The 20378-nt window shown below is 44.8% G+C and overlaps 1 protein-coding gene across 2 annotated transcripts in view; it reads left to right on the top strand.

Annotated features, from left to right (window-relative positions):
* Positions 1-19882, top strand: part of LOC147427505 (elongation factor P (EF-P) family protein) — a 112674-nt gene extending 92792 nt beyond the window's left edge. For both annotated transcript variants that reach the window (XM_086497387.1, XM_086497386.1), the window contains 3 exons: positions 18588-18689; positions 18830-18911; positions 19374-19882. In XM_086497387.1, the coding sequence (XP_086353513.1) occupies positions 18588-18689; positions 18830-18911; positions 19374-19492 (303 nt within the window). In that variant the 3' untranslated portion in view covers positions 19493-19882. The remainder of the gene's footprint in view (positions 1-18587; positions 18690-18829; positions 18912-19373) is intronic.
* Positions 19883-20378: the final 496 nt, after the last annotated feature.

The raw sequence follows: 20378 nt of genomic DNA, 5'->3' as shown, positions 1-20378 counted from the left end.
GCAAGACTGCCATCAGTGTGGGCAAAATAACATTGTATCAGTGCACACACACACTTTTTCTTTTCGTAAAACTAATCTTTCATTGATTAGAGGAATGTACAAGATATGGCCACTTAGGATGAGTGAAACCACACCAAAATGCTAGAAGCAATCATACGAAACCTTAAACTAATTGCAAAGGGACTGAAGGAGCTAAGTACGGAAGTATGGGTAGGGTAAAACTGAAGAGCTATTGCCACAACGAAAAGCTTGCTGAAGGTGATTGCATGTATGGTAAACGAATCAAAACCAAAGAAGGTGTCACCTTTTGGCCGCTTAAATGGTAATTGTGGTCCAAATATTATGCTTGCCTGGAGGAAAATAAATGATATTACCTCATGGGTTGACACCCCTTTCTAGGTGTTCTTAGATCTTATGTTCCGTTGGGTCTTGGACTCTCAGTTCATGCACAGAACGGTGGTCTTGGCTTTCCGCTGGGACTTGTGTTCACATGCACATGCCCAGAAATGTCTTGTGTGACAATTTTTCATAGGGTGTGGTACACAATTTTCCATAGGGTGTGGTACCGTCATGTACTTGTCATAGGCTCATGAACGGGGACCATCCATACGGATGCTGCATTGCATAGCACATTTATGTGCTTGCGTGCTTAATTTTTGCATGCTACTTTCTTGCATAAATGCCGTGAACAGTTTCGGGTATGGGGATGCCTGCCTGAAATTGCGCGTGCATGCTGTTTGCTGACACATTTTGTGGCTTGTGAACAGGCGGTAAGTATAACCCTCTTTTCGGGACGAGAAAATTTTAGGACTAGAGCCTTGTGTAACAAAAAAGTCACTTAGAACATTACATTAATAAACGTGTGTTCATATGCATTTCTAATTTTTAGGTAGACATAAAGGACTTAAATTAAATCCCTTTGACCAATCTGAGAATTTTGACAAGTGGCAAGTTAAAAAAGACAGGTGATAAGTGGCAAGTTTGAGCTTCTAGGGCATTGTTGGGGGCTGAAAACTCTGTTTTTGCAGCATTTTCCTACACTTTGAAGCTTTCCATCGACAAATCTACCTTGGGGAGCCTCTTTTCATCATCCTACGCCACTTTTCTACATATATGGAGCTGTTTTTCATCAAAACAGTCCATTATATCACTGAATTCTCTGTTTCAATGCTTTTCTTACAATTTCAGCCGTCCCTCTTTGATGGAGATCACGTGGAAGCTCTTTCCTCAACCTATGTCAAAATGGAAGGGTTTCGTCGTTCATACTACTCTAGTCTAAGGATTCTCTTGTCCTACGTGCTTGGAGAGATTGTGGCTCCTTGTTTGGAAGACAATTGCAAGAAAATGGAGGAGAATGTGGCAACTTGAAAGTGTAGATCGAAGGAGCAAGCGACTCAAAGAATCGACATCGACATTCACTTGTTTGCAATGGGGGATTTTCTCACTTGCATCAGTATGGAAGTCTGCCATTCTATCCCCATCATACTATGTACAATTCTCCCATAAATAATGTCACAAATTCCTGACGTGCCAAGCCACTGAAGAATGGAGCCGACTTGCAGATCCCAGCCGAGGGGCCTAAACGCTAAGTGAAGAAGCAGAAGCAGCTGAAGAAGTTTACCAACTTGCAAAGTCTTGCCCAATGCCGAGTGGCCTATTTTTTAAAGAAGAGTTCCCACCAACTTATTGGACCCCGTCTGATGGGGCCCAAGTGACATAAAGACATTAAAATAAAGGATCAACGCACACACAACTGATGATGTGGCAGCAGATGTATGGAATTCCGCAATTCACGTTGACATGTTGACGTGGCAGGCAGTACAAAATTCTGCAATTCACGTTGACACACTAACGTGGCAGGCGGTACGGTTCGCGTTTTACGCTGGCAATGCCACGTGGCACCTGTACGGATTTCCTCATTTTGCGGGCTGGCAGCTTTTGGAGAAGATGCTTTGCTTTTGAGTTTACTGCTTTTCATGTAATTGCTTTGAGGCCAAGGGCCTTTAAATAAGTCAGTCTCTGACACGCTTTAGTGAGAAGGTGCAGAGTGCGAGTACGGGCATTGTATTGAGTTCAGGTAATATAAAGAAATGCCGAAAGGGACGCCAAGGTTTAGGGCCAATACTCTCTGGGGTGGAATTCCACCACTTCGTGTCGCGTGTACTCTCTCTTTCAGTTTCAGTTGTTATTGAAGTGCTAAAAGTGTGTTCAAAGTGTTCTTTTCTATTGGCACGTGGTGCTCGTCTCGTGACAATGGTATCAGAGTATCAATCGTGTGCTTTTGTGAAAGCATACCGGTCCTACAAAAGAGTAGACAGAGCAGATCGGCGCTTTCGAAGGCTATTGGAATTTTATTTGAAGAATCTTCGTGCTCCGACCCCGCACTTAATAGCCACTCCCACCCTTACTTCATCGCCCATCGGACGCGCTTGTGTCTTCATCGCTATGTCTTACAGGGCATAAGCCATAAAAAACCCAAGCCATGGCGTTCATGGATTCAACAGAATATTTGCAGTTTCTTCTTGACGAGCTTCACGACATTCTTTCGCGGCATCCTCAACAGAATCTTCCTATGTTGCAAAGTTTTCAACAATTTTTGAATTACGTGTTACCCCCTCTGATGCCCCAGGTGGTACGTCCTTCTCCGACACCAAAAAGTACGAGAGCTTCCAACCGGCAACCTTCCCTACCGCTGTTCTGATCGAGGGAGTCTTCAAGAATATGGTGCAGCCATCTGACCTTGATCCAGTGCAACTGCTGTTGCCCCCACCTCCACCACCACCTCCACCAGGCTACAATGGTTGGAGCCCATATGGATACCCTTATTATCCGTAACCAGGATATACGCCTAACCAACCCAAAGATTTCAAGGATGGTGGCACGACAATCAAATCTTTCACTTTTTTCGGGGTGAAAGATCGAAAGAAAGTATTGCAGTTTCTGCAGCAATTCGACAACATCTATGCTTTGGGAAACTATATAGAAGAGTCGAAGATTTCTCGAGCAACAGGATTTCTTAAAGATAATGCTATGCAGTGGTGCAGTTCAATCCCGACACAACCGGCATGCTCCAAGGACTTGGCAAGCTTTCAAGACATGACTTCCTTCTTTGAAGTCCGGATTTTGGCAGAGTGGAGCAACTTGAAAATGCTTTCCATCGAAACCACGGATGACTATAACCAAACGTTTCGCGACGTGTACCTTCTTGTGTCTTTCTTTAGATTCGTTCCCTTGGAGGCCCAATGCGAGCGATACATTGTCTCTCCAAGCAAGTCTCCACCATGCAAGAGCTTATGGACCATGCCGCGGTCGGCTACAAACTGAGGAAGGGAAAGCTAGAGTTTACCACAGAAGAACCTCTGGCCACTAACCACAACTCTCGGCAACAACGAACAAATTCTTGAGAGTCCCGTGAAAATCAACCGCAAAGGCCTCGTTTGATGCCTAAACAACAAGACACCTTACTACAAGAAGGCCGATGTTTTGGATGCTTTCAAATAGAACATAACTATTTTGGTTGTCCCCAACGCATTGACAGACGAGCCAATACTCGCACCGACGGTCCAGAGAAACCCAAGACCATCTCCAACCAAACGAGCTAAACCGGCTATTGGACCAGTCCCTGATATCTATGGCATACACCTTGACAGTACAAATGAATTGTGCCGAGCATATGGCAAAGTCAATGGCTTTAAAGCCCTTATTTTCTTTGACCCCGGAGCTACAGAGAACTTCATCCATCCAGAATTCTTGAAACAGATACACTTTGATTATGATGCAGAGGGTGGAGAAATTGAAGCTGAGCTAACCACGAGACAAACTCAGAAAGTGGTACCGCTCATTGGTGCTCTTCCAGTGACTATTCAAGATTATTATGGAAAAGCCGATTTCCACATTATGAAGTTGGGCGATTGCGACGTTCTCTTGGGTATGCCTTGGCATGACAAGAATGATGTGACTCTTCATGTTCAGAATCAAACCATCACCATGATGTAGAAGGGCAAGCCGGTCGTCCTCAAAGTTCGGCTGTCCAAACAAAACCGTGAATGAACTCTCTAGTTGTTGTTGGATACTTTTGAACATTGTTTGAGAAAGTATTGTTTGAAATGGATGCTATCTGTTTAAAACCTGTCTTGGTGCCAATTTGAACTGTTTGACTCTGGTTTTAATACTGGTTTCAATAATTGGTAATTTTTCTTTCCGGGTGGAGTAGTGAGAAATGATGTTTGAGAATGCTTGTTCATACTCATGGCCCGGACCCTTGTGGTTATTTACGGGGGAAGTATTGAATGATTGAAAACTGTTGTTTTTACTCAAAGCCTGGACCTGCATGGTTATTTACAGGGGGAGTATTAAGAAGTCTGAGCAGTCGTTACTCTCAGCACCTCCAAACGACGCAGGCTACGGTCTGAGGGACGTTTGGTTGTAAAAGGCCTCTATATCTCATGGCCCGGACCATTTTAGGTTATTTGCGGGGGGAGTGTTCATCGACAACTTAATGTTTCTATGTCTTGTAACATTCGTATGTGAGCATTTGTGTTGCATTGTGATGTGCCAACCACTGAATATTCCTTTTTGGATGAGATACTTCTAGGAAGTCAACGACCCAGGATATCAAGAGTTCCGATCTTGAATGAGACTCCTTATTGGATGAGATTCTTTTGGGAAGCCAACGGCCCAAGAAATCAAGAGCTCCGATTTGGATTGAGAAATTGATTGTCCCTCTGATTGTCCCTCGGACAAGAAGGGGGGATGTCACAAATTGTAAATGTGTCAAGCCACTGAAGAACGGAGCCGACTTGTAGATCCCGGCCGAGGGGCCTTAACCCTAAGTGAAGAAGCAGAAGCTGCAGAAGAAGTTTTACCAACTTGCAAAGTCTTGCCGAGTGGCCTATTTTTTAAAGAAAAGTTCCCACCAACTTATCGGACCCCGGCCGATGGGGCCCAAGTGACATAAAGGCAATAAATAAACGAAGGATCATCACACACACAACTGATGACGTGTCAGCAAATGTACGGAATTCCGCAATTCACGTTGACATACTAACGTGGCAGGCAATACGGAATCACGCAATTCACGCTGACATATTGAGGTGGCAAGCAGTACGAAATTCCGCGTTTTATGCTGGCAGTGCCACGTGGCACCTGTGTGGATTTCGACATTTTGCGGGTTGGTAGCTTTTGGACAAGATGCTTTTGGGCCAGTTGCTTTTGAGTTTATTGCTTTTTATGTAATTGCTTTGAGGCCAAGGGTCTTTAAATAAGTGGAGAGGGCTCAGTCTCTGACGCGCTTCAATGAGAAGGTGCAGAGTGCGAGTATCGGCATTGTGTAATATAAAGAAATACCAAAAGGGGCGCCAAGGTTTGGGGCCAATACTCTCTGGGGTGGAATTCCGCACTCCGTGTGGCATGTACTCTCTCTCTCTTTTAGTTTTAGTTGTTATTGAAGTGCTAAAAGTCTGTTCAGTCTGTTCTTTTCTATTGGCACGTGGTGCCCGTCTCGTGACAAATAAAGAGAAGTTTTGAGAGAGGGCACCGTTTCGGCTCATTTTGTACCTGTACCTTGTTCTATTTCAACTTGTCTTTAAGTATACAAGTGTTTGTCCTCTAGTGTCCAACCCGGTAACAGGAGATATAGCCTTGTTGGTCAAAACGCCAAGCTTGCAAAGTCTATATAATCTCAAGCGAAGAAATTGGTTAGAAAGGTGTAAGAAATTGACTAATAGCTCTGCATATTGGTTGCATTTCCGAATTCCACTTTCGAACAAGTGCCTACCAGCCGCATCAACCATATCATCAACGTGATGTATACCAATCATAGAGAGATTAGATGCTTTTCTTGGATAGGCCAAAGGTGATGGCTGTAGAAAGACCTTGCTCCATTGTATACTCTATCAGTGCGGTGAATTGCCCATGTGTGGCAGCCTTCGAGAACAATGAAGATAGTGTAATATTTGTTTCTACGCCAAGATCAAAGAGGTGGCGTATGGGCAACTAGGTATGCGACTGAAAACATGCCCATAAATAAGATCCATTTAATCAAGTGTCCAATGACCATAAGCACGAACTTTCATAAGCACGAACTTTCATATGTCCATACAAAGTTGCGAATATCTTAGTCCACAATTGCTGTTAACAAAGAAATGAATGCAACAAAGAGGCTTTTCAAGCAAGTATGTGTAAGGTAATATAACGGAAGATGAAACTAATGCAAGCAATAATGATAGATTGAACTTGATAATAATAATAATAATAATAATGCCCTTGATCCCCAGAGTCATGACAGAAACTCAGTACGCTAAACTTTGTGTTGATGCATGCTTATGTGTGTGTGTGTGTGTGTGGTGTGTGTTGTGTTTGGGAGCATATGTTAGTACCTAGTTCTACACCCACTATTGGGCACTGACGATGTTAGTGGGGATGTCGTGGTATTTAGTCAATACTATGCATGATGGAGTTGATGGTTATATTGTCTTGTGGGTGACTACCATGGGTCTATACCTTGCACTTTCCTTTAAGGGTGAATCTGGGCTTATCCTGGATTCATCTAGGTGTATATATATATATATAGATTGAACTATCTGTAGATGTATACGTAGTGGCCATGTAGAAAGCTTGCAATAATTGATCTTACATTCAAGATGAGTCAAAACCTAGGAAACTTCCTCTTTCAATGAGAATCCCAACCAATAGGGTAACCAAGATGCCTAAATTAACTGGCCAGGAGGAACAATCTGATCAGGCCATAAATGTGAATGCTAGCCATAGTGAGAAAAGGGCAAAAGACCCGACTTTGTAAAATTGATATTTAAACTTGTAGCAAGACCATAAAGTGACAATGTATCCATAAGTGTCTCTTCATCCTTGGCTGAATTTTGTGGAAATAATAATGAATCTTTCGCATAAGCCTCAACCACAAAACACGAGCCATCTGACATGGAAAGGCCTCATAAACTACCTTGCGTAGTGAGTTTGTTTATTCATATGTAACAAAATAGAATGTGTTGCAATGGCAAAGAATTGCACTAAGTGGGCAACCTTGACGCACTGAGTATCCTAAATCCCAAGACTCTCAGAGTTTTGAAGCAAGGATACATCTGCTGTCCCACCTTCATAAAGGCAATAACATCACAAAGTTTATGTCGTGCCGCAATAAAGTCCCAATGGATTGTATCAAAGGCCTAAAACTGTCAACTTGCATGATCAACACATCTTGCTTAGTCTATTTTGATTATTCAATCTCCATGTACACATTTGCAATATTGTCCAAAATCTTATGTCTTAGTACAAGACTATATTGAGCAGATATAAAGACGAATGAAGGTGATCTTTAGAACAATTGACTAACATTTTGGTCACCAATTTGTAAACAATTGCCATAAGCCAGATAAGTCTCCAATCACCGAGCGTCTCACATAATTGTTTTTTGGGCATCAATTTCTATAAACCTTCTTTCCAAGGAGGAAGCTTTCATTCTGCCAACACTGATAAAGGATGTGAAGCAATGGAACCTTGAGATCATCCGAAAATGTATGAAAGAAATCCATAGTGAGACCATCCCAATCCTTGTGATTTTCATTTTACCCAAACCACGAAGTGTGGCATTCAATTCTGTTTCAGTGAAAGAATTTTCTCCAGCTTCAATAGGGGAAACAATAGGGCCGATTTTGTTAAGAAATACATCACGTACATGTTGAACCTTTGCGGCAGGTCGTGAAGGAGAAGCATACAAATAAGAGAAACACATGTCAGTAGTTGTTGCTTAGTGCTTGTCCCCGTACCATCATGCATTTGACATGTTCAATATCTTGCATTTGTCTAGAAGCACGGAGTCCCTTGAAAAAGGATGTAGATGAGCAACCCTCCTCTAACAAGGCCTTATGGCGAGCCCGGATTGATCATTCATCAAGCTTGTGCGATGATTAGTGACGAAACAAGATTTTGCATCCACAAGAGCTTCATATTCTTGCGGCGTTAAAGGTTGAAGATGATTAAGTTCAGTGCAAGTTTGTACCAAATGTTGGCAGCTGCTACCGTTTCTCTAAGATGCCCCAAATACCAGTTACCACTCGCGTATGATCATTTGCAAACTAGCAACAAAAGTGCGCCAAGAAAAATTAAGATGCTAATGAATTTTTGAAAGCAAGGGATGCACAATTGAATAAACCATTGCGACAGAAGAGTGACGCTACAGATAATTATTGTTTGTAATAAGCAATGTTAATGGAGTAATGGAAGATCATGAGTAGATACACCGAAACGCAACGAATGGTCAATCCATATTTGATAAGTGCATACATCATACCATCAATGCAAGCGAGCAAAGTAATCACGTCATACATTATGACAAAATATGAAACTAGGAAGCCCAGGCATGAGGCAAGCCAATGGCGAGGGGGTAAATTCACAATAGATGAACGAATAGAATTGAAAGATAATAGTTGAACTAGCAAACAATCGTTAGTCGAGACACGTAGTGGCGGAATTCCACTTCCAAATGCATTGGCCCCAAGAGTCTGGCACCCTTTTCGGTGCTTCTTTTTATATTAATCAAGTCACAGAATACAATTGTTGGGAAGTCACTCTACAATTGTGCAACCCTGCATTGATCTGCCATAAGTGTCCCCTGGGCGATAGGCAATATAGGCCCAAAAGCAAACTTTGCTTTAAGCAGGTCGTCCTGAAACTCTAAAAATCAACTACTTTATTAACTGCCACGTCAGTTGATGTATAGCCCACCTCGTTTCACGGCATGTTTACGGGACAGCCCCATCATCTCTCTCTCTCTCTCTCTCTCTCTCTCTCTCTCTCTCTCTCTCTCTCTCTCTCTCTCTCTCTCTCTCTCATCCGGGTAGCCTTGGCACCAGACCCACCCATGTACCACATCTTACATCCCCCCATTAGTACAGGATGGAGCTAGATAGCTTGATGCATTCTCATGATTGTACTACCTTGAGCATACAGAAATGCATATACCCCTAGAGATAGAGCTCCATCCCTCCTCAGATACTCCACTACCTACATTCAGCTCAGTTTTGTATCAATTTTGTTTCATTTGTCTTTCCGATAGACGGATGACATACACACAATGTACATTTGATTTGTCTCATAGGCCGATTTCGGCCTGACATAGACGTTAAAAATCTTTCTTTCTTTCTTCTTTCTTTCTCTCTCTCTCTTCTATAGGGTCAAGCCCCCCCCCCCCCTCAAAGAAAAAAAAATAGAGAGACGAAAAGAAAGAAAGAAAGAAGAGTGATTATCCTCGATTACACCTGCAAAAAAAGACTTTAAATAGTACACTAACTCAGTAGACATTGACTCTATGCGGACATGCAGTTTGACTACCCAATCTGTGCACCAGCACAAAGGACGCTGGTCACACTGAACAATCACAGTCACTATCCCTTTTGAGACCTTAGACACGAAACCATGACCATTATCACTTATTTAGCAATCACATCCAAACCACACTGACCTTTAACGGATGCCTTGATGCAGTTGATTTTTGCACATCATCGAGACAAAATGCTGCAACAATTTCATTTTTCACACATATTTCCAACAAAAACAACAATTGTAAGAGTACATGAATCATCCAGTTATTAAGGGGTCAACTTTTTATGTACATATCATAAAGTCATTAGGAGAGTACTATCAGCTTGTCAACACCCCTGAAAACTAAAAGAGAAATTGGTTGGCTCTATTCCCTTTTGGGCAATTTGTGACAAAGGAGTGGAGTGGCTCCCCTTTTGTGCAGCACGTAAGGCACCGGATTTAACGTGTCGATTCGACTTGCACTCTAGAATAGATGGAGCTAAACCAAAAACCTCAAGGTAAAGCTCTAGTATCTGAGAAGTCCTCCTTGTGTATGAGGACTTGTTACATACTCCTCAGATACTAGAGCTTTACCTTGAGGCTTGTGTATGAGGATTATATAAAGGTCCTCCTTTTCCGGGGTCGCACTTATGTATGAGGAGCAAGCAACAGATCCAGTTTGTTACTCACAGATTCATGCTTCCTTATACAGTACATGATTGGATCCCCACCTGTGTGACATTGTTGTTTTCATGATATGCACTATTACTTTGCGGATAATTTGGAAGGCTAGATGCATACATATTTTGAGTGCCACTCTACGTAACTCACCATCATGCACCAACAACATGATAGCCAAGGGTGGGGGGGGGGGGGGGGGGGACTTGAAATTGCTGAAAATCCCAAAAAAGTCGGACGCAATCAGTATGGGCTGTGTGGCCCTTGCAACTAGGATTAGGCCCTAGCCAGCCTACTGGGTGGGCATAGGTGAGGCACAAAGAGGCTTGTGAGAGGAAGCCTACCTCATTCATGGCCGGGCACAACCACAAAACAGCCGTCACTCCTTAATTCTCTCTTGGGAGATAATGGAGCCACGACCGGATATGAGGTGAAAAGAGAAGGGTGAGTGTCTTGTGAGGAAAAGGCTTGGTGAACATTCACATCTTCTTGCGAATGAAATGATATTGTATCTTTATATGCTTCATCCTGGCATGAAATACATGATTCCATGCAACAGCTAGACTAATCTGGTTGTTCCAATAAATTATTGTTTTTGCTGTGAAAATCTCATCTTCAAAAGAACCAAACAGAGTCACATGTAGCACTACAAGTAGCACGCTCCTCCACCTCTATAGAAGATAAAGGTTAACCTGTAGTTGAATGTCATTTATCTGGATCACTGCCCCAATTTGAATCAGTCCATTCTAGAAGAGTAAACCTTAAGTCTACACCTCCATAGGCAAATTTTTTTTTCCGAGAAAAAGATCCTTCTATTAGTTAATGAAACTGCCCATGCGGCTACAACCACCTCTACAAGAGAGGGCTACAACAATCATGATGGGGAGACTCTCCCAATGAAAAAACAGCATATGTACAATGAGGCTAAATCAGGAGATGGGAGGAGGGAAAAGCCACACAGGTGGACAGTAATGCCATCTGAGTACACCGTGGACCATGGTGAAGAAAGGCCCAGGATGCTAGAGTCGAAGGAAAGCCTCTCTGCGCTCCCGCATGCTGTCAGAGCTGCCTTGGAGTCTCTCGAGCTGTCCTTTGAGAGTATGGATCAGCTCTAGCCAAAGATCCCGAACAGTCTCTGCTGGTGGTATAGGGCTAGCCTCGAAGATGCAGAAGCAATGGGCCCGCCAGATGAACCTGAGTGTCAGGCCACTGATGAGCTCCCAACACTCCTCTCTCTCACTGCACCACTCCTGTGGAGTAAGCTCTGTGGCAGGCTGGAGTGTAGGTCGACCCCCCTGCATCACTATCATCCTGCTGGTGGAAGATAGCTCAAACTGAAGTGTCGGGCCCATGAGAGTGGACCAAGCAGTTGCCCCCCAAGTGTACTGCCGAGCTGTGGAAAGAGCTGGCATCAGCCAAAGAACACGAAGCCACACTTGCTGTGCCAAAGGACAGTCCCAAAGATAGTGACACTGACTCTCCACAAGATGGTCACAAGCTGCACATTCGGTCGAGAGATCGTTATGTACAAGCCAGCTCCCAACTGCTGTAGCTCCGTGTGCAACCAGCCACCGGAACAAAGACTCGTCTCGGCTGTCTGGAGTCCCACAACCTCTCCCAAAAAGCTGCAAAGAACTCAACTGTGAGACCCTCCTCCTGCCAGTGACGTGCTGCAGCAGGACGAGCCTCTCTCTATGCTGCTAGTATGTGACGTCCCAGACGAACAGTGTACTGAAAGAAAGGGACACCTGGGTGGTGTGCAAAGGAGAAAGGGTCCCTCCAAAGCCACTCTCCAGGATCCCACTGTACTTGTGCGAGTGGACAGCTCTCCCAAGCCCACAATCTCCAGTGTCCAGTCTCTAGAGCTGCTCGGTCAGGATCGATGACACAAGTCCTTCCACAGAGGCCCACCACTCGGATCCTCTGAAAACAACACTATGCCACCTGTAGGGCCTCTACTGCAACTCGGTGTAAATGTCCCTCACCCTGTATCTCGAAAAACAGGGAGGGTACAGTATTTGAGCAAGCCCGAACTGAGATGAGAACCTCCAGTTGCGTGAAGGCTCCCATCCATCTGGGCGCTACTGACTCGAGAGGTGTGAGCCACTCAGTTGGTACTGCCTCTGAGATGTCCTGACACATGCTCTACACCCCTCTCATGCCTTGTAGTAGCTGAAAGCCCTGAAGCTCCTCAAACAAGCCTGGAAATTGTAACCAATCACCTAGGGAGCGTGCTGGACAATCTGCCATGGGACCCCAAGAAACATGAGGCCGACTACCAGCCAAGTGGCCTCTCTGAGTGCTAACCATGGGGTTCCAAACAAGGGGCTGTCTCAGGCGCTCCTCCGTGCAAGTAGGCTGACGCTGCTCCGGGCTTCGCCGCAGATGCTCCCAAGATCGGAGCAAACTCATAGCGAAGCGGTCCTCCAGTCTCTTACTCAAGCCAACTCTGCGCATCTCTGTGTAAATCCATCTGGTTGAAGGTCGCCAGGGGCCTCCAGCCAGAGGCACCCTAGCACGAAGCCGCTGCAGTAAGAACTCCTTCCAGGGCTCCTCCCCTGGAAGAAGTCGTGTGGCGATGAACTTCCCAAGAAGGGCTTTGCTCTGCAGTGCTGGGTCTATGATCCCAAGCCCTCCTTGAGAACAAGGAAGAGTGATGACCTGCCAAGCCACTTTGGCCCGGGCTATCTGAGTGTCACGCCCTGACCGAAGGAAGTTCCTGATCAGCCTCTCTACCCGGTTGATACAAGAACTCGAGAAGATCCAGCAAGAAGTGATGTACCACCTAGTAGCCAACAGCACCTGGTTGGCCACTACAACTCTGCCTGCCAGAGAAAGTCGTGCGGAGCTTCAATGTAACAACTTCCTCCTGATAGACAGGAGGAGGGGAGCAATTTGCTGCTCGGGAGACAAGTCCAAACCAACCTGACAACCCAAGTATCGAACTGCAGTCCTTGGGGGAATCCACCTGAAACCCTCACCTGGCATCCAATCGGGCATAGGAGCACTACCAACCGAGAAAGCCACTTTCTTCCTCCAGTTGATCAATGCGCCAGATGCACAATAGAAAGTCTCAAGAGCCTACTTACACTTGTGAAGATTGGCCTTCTGGCCATCTAGTACAAGGCTGAGTCGTCTGCAAAATCAGCGTCCAGTAGCTCATCTCCGGAATAGGAAGTGCTAAGCCACGTAAACCAACCTACTGCGACACCAAAAACCTGCTCATCGCCTCATCATAGAACATGAAGAGGAAGGGGGCAAGAGGGCAGCAGCCTTTTCTGAACGAACGTGTGAGCGTGAAGCGATCATCTCTACCTCCTGACAAAAGCACCTTACTGTGTGCCTGTCTGTACAAAGCTGACACCCCTGTGATCCAAGCATTTAAGAAGCCCATCCTGCATAGAGTGCCCTCCAGAAAGTTCCAGTCAACTCTGTCGTATGCCTTCTCCAAATCGAGAAGAAGAATCACCAGATCCTCACCATGGAGCCACGCTAGGGCAGAAGCCTCCCAAAAAGTAAAGATGTTGTCAGGGATACTACGCTCCTTGACAAAACCCGTCTGAGTCCCATGTATAATGCTCTCTAGAAGTGGCTGAATCCTCAAACTCAGAGCCCTGGCAAGAATTTTGTAGGCTGAGTTGAGGATGGTGATGGGACGTCACTGTCGAATCTCATCCAAGGAGCCACCCTCCTTGGGAATGAGGTAGATCAGGCCCTCACTCATGCTGTCAGGCATCTCTCATGTGTGCTTGATCTCTAGCGCTTCTAGTATTTTTACTATAGCTTGACAAATGCTAGCCTTTATCATGGCTGAGTATGCCCATCACCTCCGGAGGGTGATAGAAACTCAGCTCGTTGGTTTTGTAGAGTACGTTCAAAGCATGAATGACCTCTATAGAAACCTGCACCTATTCTTGGGCATTGACGACGTGAGTAGGGATGTCATAGCTATTGTCCAAGCTATGCATGATAAAGGTGATAATCTTATTCTTCCTGTTTGGACAAGCAGCGAAGTTGAGATCACATATTGTCAAGTTTGGTTCTTTGCTCTTCGTAGGTTTGTAGTAGTATTCATTTTTTGATTTCGTATTTAGCTTACCTGAGGACTTAAGAATGTGTTCCGTTAGAAGTTGTTGTGTGAAGTTTGATTTCTAGGATTAAGTTTTTAAGATATCTTATCCTTTTTTGCTTAAAGTTGAGTACCTGTTTTAAGCCAAGTTAGTTGCATCAACTTATTTTACACATACCTTTTCTAAAAACATTTTTAAGTTAATAATGTTTTAATTTATCTAGTTTTGTTTCGTAGCAAACAAAGTGATTTAGTTTGTTTTGTTTGTTTGTTTTTGTTTTTCTTTTCTTTTCTTGGTGCCTTGCTTTTATAGTTTTATGAGTGCTTTATTCCCTCTTATAATTCGTGAGTTCAGACTATTTTGAACTTATGAAGGTATATCTCTCATGTGTGCAGAATGTACTGAAAAGCACTACAGAGATCTGGGCCAAGCAAGTCCTAGTACTCCAAGAAAAAACTGGGAGTCGAGCCATCCTCACCTGGACAGCTACCACGTTTGAGTGCACTAAGAGCCTTGTGCAACTCCTCTAGCTGAAGAGGCAGCTCAAGCCTCTAACGCATCTCCTCAGTCACAAGACAAGGCATCTGTGCCCACACCTGCTCTTTGCATGCAGCCTGACGCTCTGATTGAGGCTCTACAGACAATAAATCACGGTAAAAGTCAGTAGCAACTGCACGCATGTCCTCTGGCTCTGAAGCAACTGACCCGTCGGGCCTCCTCAACTGATTGACCTTGGCATGCGTATGCCGAGGTCCCACTGCCTCGAAGAAAGCACCTGTCACTCTGTCACCCACCTGGGTCCGTTGAGATGCCTGTTGATGGAAAGCAAACTCATGGCGCCTCTCCTCTGTGCTAACAAGCTCTTGGTGAGCCTGTTGTAACTGCTCCTCCAACCAAGGACTGTCGGGATGCTGCTCCTCCATCCTATGCAAGGAAGCAACTCCCCGTCGGAGACGCTGCTCCTCTCTCGCTGCAGCCAAGCGAGCCAAAGACTCTTGAAGAAAGAATCAACTAAGCTGAGCAAGTCCTGAAGCCACTATGTCAGCAGGAGAATCCTGCATGTCTAAGCTCTCTGTCCAAAGAGCCTCCACTCGCTCTCTGAGCGTAGAGTCCAGCAAGACCCTCTCAGGGATGCGTAGCATCGTGCTCTCCCTCCTCTGCCTATCTGTCACTGTGAGGATCATTGGTGCATGGTCCGAAAAGGAAGTCCTTGCCAGAATGCCAACTGTCCCACCCAAGTCACAGAAGTGGTCACTAGTGTAAAAGCGATCTATCTGCGATAGATTCACTCCTCCCACTCTGTGGTCCAAACGAGAGAAGGCCAAGCTGTCTTGGGGCCTCACAAAACTAGAATGCTGCCACACATCCGAGACCCTCAGAGTCATACAAAACCTCTGCCAAGTTGCCAGCTCAACTCCATGCACAGTAGCATGCCTACCACCAATCCTGTCAGAGTGGTCCTCCAACATGTTGAAGTCACTCCCTATACACCATTGCTCTGCCTGGCAGAGACTCAACAATCTGTGACCAAAACTCTGCTCGTGCACTCGCCACATTGGGTGCATAGATGTTCAGGAAGCCCACAAGACAACCCTGAACCTGCATAGTGATCCACTGAACCCTGCTTGGCACAATAATCCCTCTGCCCACAATGGCCTGCTGCAAAGAATCCGCAATAGTCATACATACCCCGCCCTGGATGTCTCCAGGTCCAAAAGCAGCTGACCAAAAAGTATCATATCATCCACGCAAGAGCTGACCACAACGTCTAATGCGGCTCTCACACAGATGATGCTCCTGTAGCATAAGAATGTCAATATCTTCTCCCACAAGAAATCACAGAAGCTCCTGATGCAATCGGCCCCTCTGTCGTTGAAACTGGGGCCCACCTAAACCCTATACGTTCCATGAGACGATCCTCTGAAGGGGATCGGGGAGCACCACAGACGGAGAGAGAGAGAGAGAGAAGGAGACACACACACGATGTGGGTGGGGAGACTGTGAAGTGGCAGCTCCCCCTATACAGTATACTCACTATAAGTATAGGGTAACAATGGGCGGGCGCCCATGACCTGGGCGACCGGTCAAGGCACATAGGCCTTAACCCCAACAACCTCCCACTTAAAGGCCAATGTGCCTTTAAGCAAGATCTACTAGTGTACAACTAATAGAAGGTGAGAGATTCTCTCAACCTATGCCCACTGACGCTCGATGAGCTAGTGCATGCGGCTCTACTGATAGACAAACATCCTGCTGCGGAAGCCATACAGAGCTAGCTCCAAGCTCTGCAAATAGTCTACAAGAGCTCATGCACTCCTGCAAGTATCGGTCCAATATCTGCAAACCTCCCCTATGCTCTATGCCAAGATCAGTCATCAAACAACTAATCAACCCTACTGCAAATGCTCCCACTGCAACTGCTATGTCGGGCCTCGAGATCAGCATCTCGTACATGAGGACACCGAATGTTGATGCAACCCTGGCAACCTCTGTCACCTCCAACTCAGAACTCAACTCATGGCAATCCTGTCCCCTATCATAGAGACCATGGCACTCTGACTCCGAGCTCTGGAGTGACTCCTTGTGCCCACCACATATCACATGTGTACCAAGAGTATCCATCTGGCCTGAATGTGCATCAAGCTCTGGCATAAGCATATCAAGAAATGACTCCACAATAGCCGACATCTCAGCATCCATGTGAGTCATCTCTGTCATCACCTCTGATGACTCATCCTGCTGTGACTCACTAGAGCTGTCCCGCTCTACCTGTGCATCCGTAGACGCAACTTGCACAACAAGGTCATTGCTCTGCACTCCATGCAAAGCATCCTGCAACCCACAAGCAAAAGAGACTCGCCTGCTCTCTCGCTCTCTACCTGGCTGCATGATCACAGAGACAACACCGTCTCTCTCGTGATCCATATGCAATGGGTAACCTGTACCACTCCTGGCACCTCTCGCAATCACTAGCGAACCCAAATGCATCACAAAATCTCGCTCTCGTAGCGAAATCTGACATCCACGATCTCTAAGCTGACCAATCGAGATCAAACTCACTGTCAAATCTGGTACATAGCGCACATGTCATAACAAGTAAGATGCACCACTCGGTAATGACAGTCTCACATCTCCTGCACCTGCTATCGTATGCACCGATCCATCTGTCAAACATACACTGCCAAGCATTCCGCTAGAATAGCTACAAAACCATGCACGATGCGGCGTGACATGAAACATAGCATCTGCGTCTAGCAACCACTGCGAAGGGAGTGCACTATCCACATGTATAGCATCTCGTGCATAGCTCGAGGTAAAAGTGACATCCCCGTCACTAGTATACTCCGACACTACATGTGCCTCAACTGTCAAAGCAACTGAGTCCATGGCATCACTACATACATCTTTGATACTGCCATGTCTCCTACGATGTCGCATACGACAAAAACAACGCCGTCTAACGTGTCCAGAATGACCACAATACCAACATGTCACCTGTTGGCGTGCTCGTGAATGTACATGTTTCACACGAGTCCATGATGACTCAGATCTATCATACATATCATGTAATCTGCGCCAAAGTGCTCTCGAAGTAGTCTCATAAATAACAAGAGCATATACAGATTTCGCAAGGTGCAAAGAGAGTGTACGAATGAACTAGCATATAAGGAAATTGAAACTGGCATCGGTTTATGCTGATTCCGATTGTTGTGGATTTGGTGGGGAACATCCATAATGTAATTGGCATAGTGACTTAATGATGATTAGGGAAAAGGACAATGCAAAGGACACAATAAAGGTTAAATATTTGATCGATTCAACTCAAGATGGGCACGTTGAGCTCTCTCATATAGCCAAGGGAGAGGTGGAATACACTGAACTTGGTTAGGTACATCATGGGTAGAGTGATTTTGTGAGATATGAAACTTGTGGGGCTTGAGGGAGATTCCACCTAATGCTCTATGCTTCTTGACTGTTAACATGGGGAAAGGAATACAACACATCCATATACGATGTTAGCCATATATGACCCCAGGAGGAGGTACACGCTAGAACACGTAGCGATGTCGTGTTTTTCAATCTCTTCTTCCATACGTTGTGAACTCAACAAAACACACACAACTGTCCCCATGCATTTTGTCTCAAAATGGTACTCTCAAAAGTATCAGTTTTCAGTTTCCAAGGTATGTGCATCAAATAGTGTTTTTGGGAACATTTGTGCATGGGACGGTGCAACTTTTGCAGCTCCAGTCTCATTAAACATCACGTGACGCAGTGTTAAAAAGAAGAAGAAGCCTGGAGTAATTGTGGGATGTGTGCTCTCCTCAGTAATTGTGGGATGTGTGCTCTCCTCAACCGTTCCCATGTATTGATTAAACAATGAATGAGCATGCACATAAATTTTAGACTGAATGGCGTGACTATTGCACTCTTCTATTGAAGTAAACGTCACTGTACCCAGTATTCTTAGCAATGGGTTTGTTTTTTACATAGAATACCTACATCGTCTTTTTCTGCTCTTAGGAGTCGTATGAGGAGTCCAGGTTGAATGCATCAGATGTTGGAGACAAAAGCAAGTGGCTGAAGGAAGGAATGGAGTGCAATGTACTAACATGGAATGGAAGAGTAAGTTCTTGAAAATTAATGTTTATTATTCGTGTCTCACAATCTTTTGGATAGGTTTTCTTTCAAGCTTGGGGTTTCTTTTGTTGGTTATGTTGATTGTGAGGGATTTTCTTTGACCAGTCTTGTGTAAACTGCAACAGGTAATAGATGTAGAGGTACCGTTGACAGTTAAGCTACAAGTTAGTGAGACTGACCCGGGCATGAAGGGTGACACAGCACAAGGTATGTAAATTAACTTGTTGGCTTTCTAAAACAAGCCTTTGTGAGGAAGGGAGTTAGGCGTGCATTTGAGTATTTAATCAATTTTTATACTTATATATGGACCTACCTACCTTTGCATGTGATTCTGATTTGAAGCCTTGAAATCTTCTTTGTTTCTTATTTGGGAATGGGTTCCTTCATTTTTAGAGCCTCACAGGACTTCCTTTTCATTTTTATGTTTTAGAATAGAATGCCAACATGAGTCTTCACCTTTACTAGACGTGGTAAAGAAGGGAGTTCAACATACATTTTGGCTTTTGCATGGGAAGCATTGAATGATTGAAATCATCTTTGGAATATTAGTTTGTGAATGGGTCTTTGCATTTAAGAGCCTCACATGGGTCCTCCTCAAATTTTGTTGTTTTTTATGCCAACATGACCCTTCACCTTGTTTGTCTTCACTTAGGCTTTTCATTTCTGCAGGAGGGTCAAAGCCTGCTACACTTGAGACCGGGGCTGTCGTGAACGTGCCCCTCTTCATAAACATTGGAGAGGTGATCGCAATAGATACAAGGTCCGGAACTTATTCGGGCCGTGCATAATGTGCAAGTCGACCGACCACCCTTGAGCTTAATCTGCCGAGTCATCGAATGGAATCAACGAGGAGTTGCCTCTGGTGGAGGTCTTTTGAGGCATTCTTGGAGAGTGAAGACAGGAAGCTTTTGTTGATATTTACAAGCTGATATATTTGATCAAGGCTTGTTTTCCTCTTCACCACAAGCATACCAGCGTCCCGAGCTTTTTGACACGATTTCAAGTGAGCTTTACCTTTGTAATAACGTTCTTTATACTTCTTTCTAGACAAGGCACTAACTTTACAAGAGCGTTTTTTCTCTCTCCATTTTCCTAAGGAGAAGCCTCTTTTGTATCAAGTATCTAGGGTATGCTGCCTTAATTCTTTCTTGCAATGACAACAAGGGTTCTTCTCTTCACCACAATGTCGACACTCTATTGCAACACTCATTTCCACAATTCTTGAGCATCGAGTCACTTCTAAGCTACAAAAGCCTCACATGATATGTTTCTTTTGGTGCCAGACATCATATTTGACCTTCATGGACTCTCTCTCTCTCTCTCTCTCTCTCTCTCACACACACACACACACACACACCGCCAAGCCGTTGAGCCCAAATATAATGCTATGTCTAGTTGTAGATCCATGAACTACAGGAGGTGAAGCAGACACATTGAGGCCAAGCAAGACATGTCGGCATCATCTTTGAGATCTTCCCAATCATTGCACAGGACAGTTTGGAATGCATTCAAAATTTTCTATGGTGCTTGTTAGAGTTTTCACCACATAGTGTTAGTTGACAATTCCATCCTCCAGTTGTGGTAGTTGAGCCAAGACAACCTTTTCTCCTTCCATCTTGCACGTGATTTCCAACTTGAAATTTTGGGCACTCGATAGTAGGTTGGATCTCCTTC

Source organism: Adiantum capillus-veneris, chromosome 23 (assembly GCF_014529385.1).
Source record: "Adiantum capillus-veneris isolate H3 chromosome 23, ASM1452938v2, whole genome shotgun sequence".
Taxonomy (NCBI): domain Eukaryota; kingdom Viridiplantae; phylum Streptophyta; class Polypodiopsida; order Polypodiales; family Pteridaceae; genus Adiantum; species Adiantum capillus-veneris.
This window is presented reverse-complemented; position numbering and strand designations above follow the sequence as displayed.